This window comes from Phyllopteryx taeniolatus, chromosome 12 (assembly GCF_024500385.1).
Source record: "Phyllopteryx taeniolatus isolate TA_2022b chromosome 12, UOR_Ptae_1.2, whole genome shotgun sequence".
Taxonomy (NCBI): Eukaryota; Metazoa; Chordata; class Actinopteri; order Syngnathiformes; family Syngnathidae; genus Phyllopteryx; species Phyllopteryx taeniolatus.
The window spans coordinates 374,909-387,522 of NC_084513.1; the positions used below are offsets into that span (position 1 = coordinate 374,909).

Here is a 12,614-nt window from a genome sequence, read left to right on the forward strand (position 1 = left end):
GTATGTACTGTATTCTTTGTTTTTGTTATTTTTCTTCATTCTTGGTGACACGTATGCCACGTACTTATACAAAGGAAGACTAGCTAAACATCAGGCAGTCTACTCCGAACCCTTTTCTTGCCAACTTTGACAAATCCACAAAGTTTTGGGTAGCCATCTTATTGGTGAAGCTTCGCCAGCGAGGATTTCAAATGAAAGCATTGCAAGTTCTGCTACTCTTCGTTGAAACTTGGCTCATTGAATGCATCCTTGCTACAACGGGCCAGCTTTCAACTTCACCGAGCAAACCATCTCACTGAGCTTTCAAGTAAAATGAAAGGTGGTGTAATATGCTTGTAAGGGAACGAAAGTTGGAGTATGGATGTCTCAACAAACACTGCAGTCCAGATTTGGAGACTGTTTCTGAACTGAAGACAGTTCTACTCAACGTATAAGTTTTTCTTTTTTTATCTTCGCCGTTGTTTACATTCCACCTCAGGCTAATGTGAAGAGCTGGCAGCTGAATTGGAGCAATAAAACCCAGATTAACTCATTATTCTTGAGAACAAAACTCAACCATAAACCTCCTAAATATAAGTAGCACATTGACTGTCCCACCAGGGAGACTAACATTATAGACCACTGCTATAGCACGCTGTAAGACTTCCTTGTGTTGCTTTGCGTTCATCTGATCACAGTTAAATCCACTTAATACCAACAAACACGCAAAGACACAAATCTGCAAAGCCTGTGGTAAAAACACTGAAGAGGTGGACCAACAAAGCTCCTCTGGAATTACATGACTGTTTTGAAAGCACAGATTGAAATGTCTTTGAAAGATCCACTGGCAGTTTGGATGTATACAGACAGTGTGACATACTAAATCAGGTTTTTGAAAATGTTTGTGTTCAAACCAAGACGATCCACACGTTCACTAAGCTCAAGCCATACTTCACCAACTCCGCCAGGCTAAGAGGACACCTAAGGCAGTGATGTCCAACCTTTATGGAGCCAAGGCACATATTTTACAATCGGAAAATCTCACGGCACACCAACAAACAAATATGTCACAAAAAGTAGATACACAGTAATTACTGTATGTATATCCTGCCATCTAATAGTAGAAGATTTATTTGTTCTGTCTGTCACTATGCCTCACTGTCATAAATAGAGGAACAAAGATACATTATTTCTTTTAAATGAATAATCTTTTGAGCAGTTAAGTAAAATTTGATAATTTCCCACCGCATACCTGAAGATCGCTCATGGCACAGTAATGTGCCACAACACACTGGTTGGGAATCACTGTACTAGAGTGACTCCAACGACTGGAAACAAATTCCTTGTGTTTAACATAAGTACTTGGCCAATAAAGATGATTCTGAAGATGAAGATCAAATTATCCAGCCATCAATTCTCAGTACTGTTTATCCACACTCGTATTGGCGGTGTGCTAGAGCCAATCCTAGCTGACTTTGGGCGAGAGGTAGGGTACACCCAGAACTGGTCGCTAGCCAATTGCAGGGCACATATAAACAAACAAACATTCACACCAGTGGACAATTTAGAGTCTCAATTAATCTACCATACATGTTTTTGGAATGTGGGAGGAAACCGGAGCACCCGGAGAATTCCCATGCAGGCACAGGGAGAACATGCAAACTCCACACAGAAAGGCCAGAGCCCGGCTTTGAATCTACAACTTCAGAACTGTGAGGCAGATGTGCTAACCAGTCGCCCGCCGTGCTTTTCATGTTCAAATTAATTGAATTTAATAACAGAAATTTGTCATGCCTGTGTGCAGTGTGGCACGAAACCATAAACCAGTGTGTGGCAGTCGTTGAAGAGTGCATGGAGCTGCTTGGGGGCTTGCACAGGAGGAGGTGCCGATGGGTTGAACTGCTGCCACTTCACTGATACAGAACTGCAGCCAGGAGAGGCCATGCGCCTCACCTGACATGCCACCTGCAACCGAGACAGGATAAGTCCTAGGTTTGTTTCCATAGCAACTGCCAGCAGTCCAAATGTTTAAAGCATAACGTACGACAAACATGACCGCTAGTGTCCCATTTATTTCCTCACCTTCTCTGCCCACTCGTACTTGTTTTTGGCATCAAAATATTCATAGGCTCCACACCCTGCTTGGGCCAGCGTTCTCAGCATGTGTCGATTGGCTGTGGAGCTAAAAAGAAGAAAAAACCCAGATAAAAAAAGAGCCCATAATTCGAATTTAAATAAAAGGAACAGCTTGCAAAGTGTCATTGACATTTTCAATTCTTTTTTTTTTTAATAAAGAAATTAAGATTTAATAAAGCACGCTATCCAAACTTTTGCCCAGAGGCCATTTGCAGCCCATCGTCCGTTTTTTTTGTAGCCCGCAACACATGTGACAACATTTCTCTGCATAACGCTCTGGTGATTAAAGACAATTCAGTTTCAGAAGCAAAAATGGTTTGGTCCCCTTTCTGGTCCTTGCTTTTATTCAATTTGTGAACATACAACATTAATGATAATCAAGTAACTGCATTAAAATTGGTCTGCTTTCTACAGATTGCTGTTGTTTTGGTTCTGAATGTGACTAGCTGCTCCGTGCACGGGTAGAATTTTAGTTTTTTTTTGTGGGGATTTGTGTGCTGATAAAAAATGTCCCACCTTCAAAGTCGATCGTCAATGGGGGGGGGGGGGGGGGGGGGGGTGTTGTGATCCGTACATTTTGCTCATTCAAAATCGATTGATAGCACATTTTCAGTTATTCTATGAAAAATTATACAACATGCTATGACGTTTTTCTCACTTTATTTGCAAGTGAAATCAAAAAGACCTGTCACAACTGAGAAATGCATCCAGTCATTCTGCAATTAGTAATCGAGTATCCTACTGAGAATTCTATTGACTAATCAAGTATTTGGATAAAATAAATATTTCCTCGGTTAAAGAGCAATTATGAATACACAAAAGAAAATGAGACATTTCACTTAATATGTGAGGATAAAGCGGTACAGAAAATGCATGGATGGATGAACGACCAACTGGTTTCTTTTTTAGATAACAGTATTTTTCTTAAATTCACATTGTGCAAATAGTAGACAACTACATTTTCTTCTCTTCACACATTTCTAGTGAGGCAATTTCAAACACTAATAAAAATAAATAAAGCAAATATAAACAGATTTCAGTTTAAACTAGGCATTTCTTTTTTGTTCAGTATCAAAAACAAGGCATTAATTAAAATAAGATAATCTTGTACCATTTTAACCAACTGGGGTATCTCTGTCAGAACACTAGGGGGCACCAAGAAAAATATTACGTCAATAAGAGGTAAAGAAGAAAAATGCAGAAAAATGCAACCTTATGTCAAATGAATGGATGCTATTAAACAGTAGCTATGTGCTGATTGATAAATAAAGTGAATTAAAAAAAAAAAGAAATACAAGACTTATTCTTGAGAACACCACACTAAACCATGACTAACTACCTGTAATGAACAGGAAGCCCAGACAGCGCACAGTCGGCCCACTGTGAAACTATTTGCGTGATTGCTCACAAAGCTACCTGCTAATGCTAACAAAAACAAGCATACGTGACGTAAGCCACGCGATTAATTAACATCCCTACTGTTACGTTAATTGTCGTTGTCGTTTCTGTCTATGTTACCAGTAGTTTGTTGAATGTGTAGTAACCATGTTCCTTGTAACCTGTCACATTTATTGTTGACTTATGTTGCATATAATATTTGTTTTAAATTTAACCATCACTTTAGGTAGTGAAGGAGTGTGGTCCTGGTCAATTCCACCTTACAGATGAGGCCGACAGGGCGTTAAATGTTAAAGTAACTCTAAAGGCAGCTTGAGTATCAATATTGTGGGACAATTCCAGCAGAGTGATACCCATTGGGAACAATTATTCCATAGTTGTATCATTCATGATTTCCTGTAAAAAACAATAAGTACCATCTAGTTGCCCTGATTTTGTTATTCAGATGGTGCGCTATGAATGGGACAAAGTTGGATACAGGCAGAGAGGTAGAAATGATGATGGAGGTGATAATAGACATTTTTATATATACAGTACATTACACATTACTACACGTGATGGGGGGGTCCTGGCTCTGCCTCTGCTACTACAGTGAAGAGTAACCGGTAAATTAGATATACAGTAGATGAATAGAAAAACAAGTAAACAGCTAGAGTATGTATGTATAATGCAAAAGATCCGTAACCTGGAAAATGTCTGTCCATCGTTACAGAAAAATATTGGAAAATTTCATAACTGTCCATCAAACCCCAAATTAAATAATTCTCATCATTGTGAAACTAGAAAAGATCATGTTGTAACTGACCATTTGTATCATCAGAAAAAAAGCAGAAAAGAATGAGACAATTATCCCTAATTAAATTATATTATAATCCCTCATCAGAGAAGTAAAATGACATTGTAGCTTGACTATAAATCAATCCTAGCTGTAAAACTGTATATCAAAGAAGAATGTTTTAAATTTGCTCTTCAATAGTGAGAGGGTGTCTTCCAGATTTCCATCGAAGAGGATTTGAATTTGATTTTGTAATTATTATTTTATTACATTAGGAGCATTTGTGGGCTAAAATAATAAAAAAGAACAAAATATATTTTTCATTAAAAAAATAATAAACCATCCATTTTTTATACAGCATAATCTTAAAAGGGTTGGGGGTGAGCTGGAGTCTATCGTAGCTGACTTCGGGTGGCCAGCCAAATACAAAAACATTTCAAGCATTTATGTATTTATTTATTTCAAGAATTGCATGGCAGGTCTGATATCATATCCCTTAAAGCTAAAAATCTATTAATTTTGCCTTTAACAACCTCCTCTGCGTTAAAGACAAAATTAATAGATTTTTAGCTCCTCGGGACGGAGTGTATATTTGCTTATTATTTTGCAGTCAGAACCCACAAATATTCTCTAAGGCCCACATATAAACTTTTGTTCTACTTTTAAAAGATTTTGTATCTGCTACAGACCCCACACATAAAGATTAAAAAATCGGGCATTCAATAGTTTTGGTTGTCCTCAACACAGCAGACCACACATAAAGATTCTGTTGCACCACCAATCTCGAAGTCTAGCGTGATCACACGTGATCTCACAAAACTGAAGAAGAAACACTTTTACCCGAGTGTTCACAAAGGTTGCCGGAACCGCGAGCCTGGTAAAATGGCGATGTTATCAAAAAAAAAAAAAACGACTTGCTTTGGAAATATTTGCCGTCTGGGGAACCCATTTTCTACATAAAACGACATTGGGTAAGACATTTTGGTTTTCATTTACGGTCGTTTCCGTGTTCGTCAGTCTTGGGTGCTTCTTTGATTGGCTACATTCTGTTCCACGTCACCATTCTCGGCGTCATGACTCGGGAGAAGTCGGCGTTCCCTACACACGAAGAGTTTTCGTCGTAAATGTTGAACACGTTTGTTATTTAACGTTGTCGGCCCCGACCCGTTTTGGTCCCTAAAATCGGGACAAATCCACTCTTAACACACTTCAGACCTAAGGACAATCTTATAGGATAATCTTATATATGGCGTTTGAGCTGCTTGGTCGGGAAAGGGCAAAATCGGCACAAAAAACAGGACAATTGTCTTTATGTGCACGAGGCCTTACTTGAAATTTCTCAAAAGACTTGCATGAATTTTTAAACTGTTGCAAATATGAGATTCTAGTGTGTGTTTCAGCATGAATCAAAATGTGTCTTTCTAAGAAAGTTACTTCAACCTATCCAAAGTGCTACCTGCATTTTAATCATAAGCCAGTAGCAAATGTCCTACATTTTTCATTGTGACCTGTGACCCTCTTGATCCTTGTCTGACCTGATGCCACACGTGAAGAGGCGGCTATGTTCAACATTGTCCCTGAGCAGCTTCATGGTGACATCGGCATTCTGGAGGTGGCCGTCGGACAGCAGGAAAAGATTGCGGACGCCACTGGATGGAGGCAGCAGGGCAAGCGCTTGCAGGGGCCGCCAAAGCTCAGTGCTGCCCCCCACTGGCGAAAGAGACTGATTGGAGACACAGCAAGGAGGAGCACACAATAGAGGACAGTGGGGTAAATTGACAGAGACACTTTTCTTTTTCAGGATGACTACAGGAAAGTAATTCAATTTTGGGGGAAGACTAATATATGATTGTATATTTCAGGATGCTGCACCCCTCTACAAACAAGCAGATTCAATGGGCACATAACAGCTTCAGCTTGCAATAATTAAACAAAGTTCCAAAAAAGTTGTCTTGTGGCACAACTCACCCCATGCATGCCGACAACAACTGCATGCTGCTCAACTTGCGGCTTCCCATAGTGCGCAACTTGCCCCATGGCTACCATTTTAAATTTATTAACCCCAACAGCAAATACGGTGCACTTTTTTGCTAGCTTTAGCACCCAATTTCACAGCTCATAGATATATTCACAAATGCATAAAACAAATGTAAAACAATGTACTTTGGTCTTTACACAAACATTATGAACCTTATGATAGAGTAAATTTACTTTCACGACTAAAACACGTTTTTTGGGACATAAATGTCAAACCACTTCTGCCATGTGACTCTTACAGATGCCATGAAATACATTCCTCTGCCTAAATATTTAGTCACATGCCAACCTACCCACTGGCTCATTTCACTCCACTCTCCCCTACTGTACATTTTTGTTTTTACATTTTACAGCTGCTACTTTTTTAAGAGTCACAAGTGAGTCCCAGTAGGGTGACATCAGGTTGAGGCTAAGCAAGTTGAGAATTTTATTGTTTCCTCTGACAGATTTTCTTGTTGACATTAGCTACAAATGTCCTTTGTAAGTTTAACCCTTTGTTCCTAATAACATAAAAGCATGACGATAATATTAAAAAAATGATCATTAGTAGTCAGGACTGACCTTTATGAAGTTCTCAGCAGCCTGTCTCGCTTCATCAAGCGGCTGCGGTGTCAGGAAAGCTTGTGTGTGATCTGACATTACAACACAAATCAAAATAAAAAAATATATAGTTTAAGATGACCACAAGTCATTGCCATGTCATTACATTTGAGAATACATTGCTGGAAATTACAAAAATACACAAACATGTTTAACACTTCCTCCACTTCCTTCCTTAACACTTTTCTGCTCTCCGCAGTCTCCTCTTGGATAAAATGTGTCTCTTTACCAACAGCCACAATGCGAGAGGACAGGAGACCCTTGTTCTCCTCCTATGTTGTTTATTAAAGTGTCTCATTGCGAATTCATCCATCCATCCATTTTCCGAGCCGCTTCTCCTCACTAGGGTCGCGGGCATGCAAGAGCCTATCCCAGCTGTCATCGGGCAGGAGGCGGGGTACACCCTGAACTGGTTGCCAGCCAATCGCAGGGCACATACAAACAAACAACCATTTGCACTCACATCCACAACTACGGGCAATTTAGAGTCACCAATTCATGCATGTTTTTGGGATGTGGGAGGAAAGCGGAGTGCCTGGAGAAAACCCACGCAGGCACGGGGAGAACATGCAAACTCCACACAGGTGGGGCCGGGGATTGAGCCCGGGTCCTCAGAACTGTGAGGCTGACGCTCTAACCAGTCGCCCACCGTGCCGCCTCATTGCGAATTATGTATTTAATATGGCTGGTTTTTGCAGTTACTCACAGTGCTATTGAGGACAAAACCAACCGAGTCAGAATGTGTGGTGGAAAATCTGGAATGAGTCGACAGTAATAAATAAAATAATGATGCATGTATACTGCGGCTCATCGTTGTGTTTGTCGTCCATCATCAAATCACACAATTTGTGGAGTTTTTGGAGTTTATGTATTTTTATCTAAAACACAAAGGACAAATATATGTGATAGTTTTTGGTGCTAAAAATGAATAATAACTCAGGAAATCATTAAAAATGTGTATTGGACTGGTTTTATGATAGCAATGATTTGACCAGGAATGGATGGATGGATGGATAGCTTGTGGTAGACTCTGTAGTTCCACTGTGCTTCCATGTAATCATATCCAACTGATTTATGGTAAGCCACATCCCCAAAATACAGACTGGCCAATCACAGAACAGCTCTGACAGCAGTTTGGCACTTTCCAAGTTTGAATTGAACAATCCATTTTGAATATTTTAAAAGGTTTCAATATATTTTTGTTTTTCTCTATTGATTGAAAGTTGTTGTCCGCATTGTCAGTTGCCTCCCTCAAAAATCATCAGCCGCACTTTTGTCAGCTCAAAGGTAAGCAAGTAAGTATTATCTGTAAAATAATGGACCTCCAGGACCCTGCCGAGGGTGAAGAGCTGGTCCACTGTTCCACGGCCAGGACGAAAACCACACTGCTCCTCCTGAATCTGAGATTCGACTTCCCAACGGACCCTCCTCTCCAGCACCCCTGAATAGACCTTACCAGGAAGGCTGAGGAGTGTGATCCCCCTGTAGTTGGAACACACCCTCCGTTCCCCCTTCTTAAAAAGGGGGATCACCACCCCAGTCTGCCAATCCAGAGGCACTGTCCCCGACGTCCGCGCGATGTTGCAGAGGCGTGTCAACCAGGACAGCCCTAGAACATCCAGAGCCTTGAGGAACTCCGGGCGAATATCATCCAGCCCTGGGGCCTTGCCACCGAGGAGCTTTTTAACCACCTCGGTGACCTCAACCCCAGAAACAGGAGAGCCCGCCTAGACGTTCTCAGCAGACCCTCACAATATGTTTGGGCCTGCCAGGTCGGACCCCACCATCGGAGCACACTCACCACACATGGTAATCAGTTGACAGCTCTGTCCTCTCTTCACCAGAGTGTCCAAGACATGCGGCCGCAAGTCCGATGACACAACCACAAAGTCGATCATCGAACTGCGACCTAGGGTGTCCTGGTGCCAAGAGCACGTGTGGACACCCTTATGCTTGAACATGGTTTTCGTTATGGACAATCCGTGGTGAGCACAGAAGTCCAATAACAGAACATCACTCGGATTCTGATCGGGGGGGTCGTTCCTCCCAATCATGCCCCTCCAGGTCTCACTGTCATTGCCCACGTGAGCATTGAAGTCCCCCAGTAAAACAATAGAGTCCCCAGCGGGAGCACTCTCCAGTACCCCCTCCAAGGACTCCAAAAAGGGTGGGTACTCTGAACTGCTGTTTGGTGCATAGGTACAAACAACAGTCAAGAACCATCCTCCCACCCGAATGCAGAGGGAGGCTACCCTCTCGTCCACTGGGGTGAACCACGATGTACAGTCGCCAAGCCGGTGGGCAATAAGTATACCCACACCTGCTCAGAGCCACTCTCACCGTGGGAAACTCCAGAGTGGAAGAGAGTCCAACCACTCTCGAGAGGACTGGTACCAGAGCCCAAGGTGTGTGTGTAGGTGAGCTCGACTATATCTAGTCCGAACTTCTCGACCTTGCACACCAGCTTGGGCTCATTCCCTCCCAGAGAGGTGACGTTCCACGTCCCTAGAGCCAGCTTCTGTAGCCGGGGATTGGATCGCCAAGGTCCATGCCTTCAGTCACCGCCCAGCTCACAATGCACCCGACCCCTATGGCCCCTCTCACAGGTGGTGGGACCATGGGAAGGGGGACCCACGTTACCCTTTCGGGCTGTGAAAACAGTGAAGAAGTGGACCAATTAAGCAAAGATAGAACTTCAAAGCTGTTTAGACTGCACAGACTGGAGTGTCTTTGAAAATTCAACTGGCAGCCTGGATGGATATATGGACACTGTTCCATCATATACCAGTTTCTGTGAAGAGGTGTTTGTACCAACAAAGTCATTTTGCACGTTCAATAACAACAAGCCGAGGTTCAAATTCAAGCAACTTTGCCAGGCTAAAGAGGACACCTATCGAAGTGGGGATAGAGCCCGGTATAATTGCGGTAGAAACCAGTTGACTAAAGAAATTAACATCACAAAGAGGAATTATGCAGTAAAGTTAGAAAAAGGCGGCACGGTGGCCGACTGGTTAGAGCGTCAGCCTCACAGTTCTGAGGGTTCAATCCCCGGCCCCGCCTGTGTAGAGTTTGCATGTTCTCCCCGTGCCTGCGTGGGTTTTCTCCGGGCACTCCGGTTTCATCCCAAAAACATGCATTAATTGGAGACTCTAAATTGCCCGTAGGTGTGAATGTGAGTGTGGATGGTTGTTTGTATGTATGTGCCCTGCGATTGGCTGGCAACCAGTTCAGGGTGTACCCCGCCTCCTGCCCGATGACAGCTGGGATAGGCTCTAGCACACCCGCGACCCTAGTGAGGAGAAGCGGCTCAAAAAATGGATGGATGGATGGATGGAAGCTAGAAAAAGAGTTTTCCGCTAACGACTCTAAATCAGTCTGGCATGGATTACAATCGCTAACCAACTACAAGCGAGCATCCCCCCAAACTGAGAACAATAAAGGACTAGCTGCTGACTTGAACACCTTCTATTGAAGATTTGAAAAGGACAGTTTCACACCCGACACACACCCATATTTATGTTTAACACAACGTCCCAACTTCATTGGAATTGGGGTTGTACACACAGCACCCCATATTGACAGAAAAAAAAACATAATTATTGAAATTTTTGCTGATTTATTAAATAGAAAAACTGAAAGATCACACATCCATAAGTATTCAGACCCTTTGCTGTGACACTCATATATTTAACTCGGGTGCTGTCCATTTCTTCTGATCATCCTTAAAATGGTTCTACACCTTCATTGGAGTCCAGCTGTGTTTGATTATACTGATTGGACTTGATTAGGAAAGCCACACCCCTGTCTATACAAGACCTTACAGCTCACAGTGCATGTCAGAGCAAATGTGAATCATGAGGTCAAAGGAACTGCCTGAAGAGCTCAGAGACAGAATTGTGGCAAGGCACAGATCTGGCCAAGGTTACAAAACAATTTCTGCTGCACTTCAGGTTCCTAAGAGCACAGTGGCCTCCATAATCCTGAAATAGATGACCAGAACCCTTCCCAGAGCTGGCCGTCCGGCCAAACTGAGCAATTGGGGGAGAAGAGACTTGGTGAGAGATGTAAAGAAGAACCCAAAGATCACTGTGGCTGAGCTCCAGAGATGCAGTCGGGAGATGGGCGAATGTTCTAGAAAGTCAACCATCACTGCAGCCCTCCATCAGTCGGGGCTTCATGGCAGAGTGGCCCGACGAAAGCCTCTTCTCAGTGCAAGACACATGAAAGCCCGCATGGGGTTACTAATAAACACCTGAAGGACTCCAAGATGGTGAGAAATAAGATTCTCTGGTCTGATGAGACCAAGACAGAAATTGTTGGCCTTAATTCTAAGTGGCATGTGTGGAGAAAACCAGGCACTGCTCATCACCTGTCCAATACAGTCCCAACAGTGAAGCATGGTGGTGGCAGCATCATGCTGTGAGTGTGTTTTTTAGCTGCAGGGACAGGACGACTGGTTGCAATCAAAGAAAAGATGAATGAGGCCAAGTACAGGGATATCCTGGACGGAAACCTTCTCCAGAGTGTTCAGAACCTCAGACTGGGCCGAAGGTTCACCTTAAAAAAAGACGACCCTAAGCACACAGCTAAAATACTAAAGGAGTGGCTTAAGAACAACTCTGTGACTGTTCTTGAATGGCCCAGCCAGAGCCCTGACTTAAACCCAATTGAGCATCTCTGGAAAGATAGCTGCCCCCCTACGTTCACCAGCCAACCTGACAGAACTGGAGAGGATCTGCAAGGAAGAATGGCAGAGGATCCCCAAATTCAGGTGTGAAAAACATTTTGCAACATTCCCAAAAAGACTCATGGCTGTATTAGCTCAAAAGGGTGCTTCTACTAAATACAGAGCAAAGGGTCTGAATACGTATGGCTGTGTGATATTTCTGTTTTTCTTTTTTTAATAAATCTGCAAAAATGTCAATAATTCAGTTTTTTTCCTGTCAATATGGGATGCTGTGTGTACATTAATGTGTAAAAAAATTAACTTAAATGATTTTCGCAAATGGCTGCAATATAAGAAAAAGAGTGAAAAATTTAAGGGGGTCTGAATACTTTCCGTACCCACTTTATATAAATAAATGTAGAAGCCTGCAGATGACTATACAGTAGATGTGATTTATTTATCTCAGATTTGTTGTGAAACTGTGTAAGGCTTCAGGAAACAGCATAAATATATTAATTCAAATGTACCTATATATAATATAACTCCCTACCTCAAAGACTGTCTGCACCCAGGTTGGCATTGCAAATGACAAACAGTTCTCAATTGCCTCAACTGGATAAAAGGTTAGGTTTTAGAGGTATCAAAAATATTTGAAATTTAGATGAACATAAGATTAAGTTCCTACTGCCAGGGATTTAAAGTTCCTGGGCTGGTTAGTGATGTGTTATTGGTTCCAAAAACTTGACGGACTTCGCAACAATAAATAAGAGGGGCAGTTGCACTAAAAAAGAAAAAAACATTACTGACCTGTGCCAAACAAGACGATGTTGATTTTAAGGTCACCCTTGAGGGTTTTGATGGCATGTTGGGCAATCCTCTGTGCCCAGAGTAGAGGCTCTCCACGCATGGACTCAGACGTGTCCAGCAAAATGACAACTTCATCCGCTCCAGAAGTGGGTTTCATCTCAAAGTTAGGGTAGAAAACTAACATACAGGCCTATGGGATAGACAATGATGTCATAA

At 42.3% G+C, this 12,614-nt stretch overlaps 1 protein-coding gene across 3 annotated transcripts in view; it reads right to left on the bottom strand.

Moving 5' to 3' along the window:
• Window positions 1-12,614, bottom strand: part of parp4 (poly (ADP-ribose) polymerase family, member 4) — an 82,670-nt gene that overhangs the window by 20,896 nt on the left and 49,160 nt on the right. For all 3 annotated transcript variants that reach the window (XM_061791529.1, XM_061791530.1, XM_061791528.1), the window contains exons 22-26: window positions 12,399-12,588; window positions 6,887-6,957; window positions 5,824-6,011; window positions 2,062-2,161; window positions 1,774-1,944 (exon numbers count right to left, since the gene is read on the bottom strand). In XM_061791529.1, coding sequence (XP_061647513.1) covers window positions 1,774-1,944; window positions 2,062-2,161; window positions 5,824-6,011; window positions 6,887-6,957; window positions 12,399-12,588 — 720 coding nt within the window. The remainder of the gene's footprint in view (window positions 1-1,773; window positions 1,945-2,061; window positions 2,162-5,823; window positions 6,012-6,886; window positions 6,958-12,398; window positions 12,589-12,614) is intronic.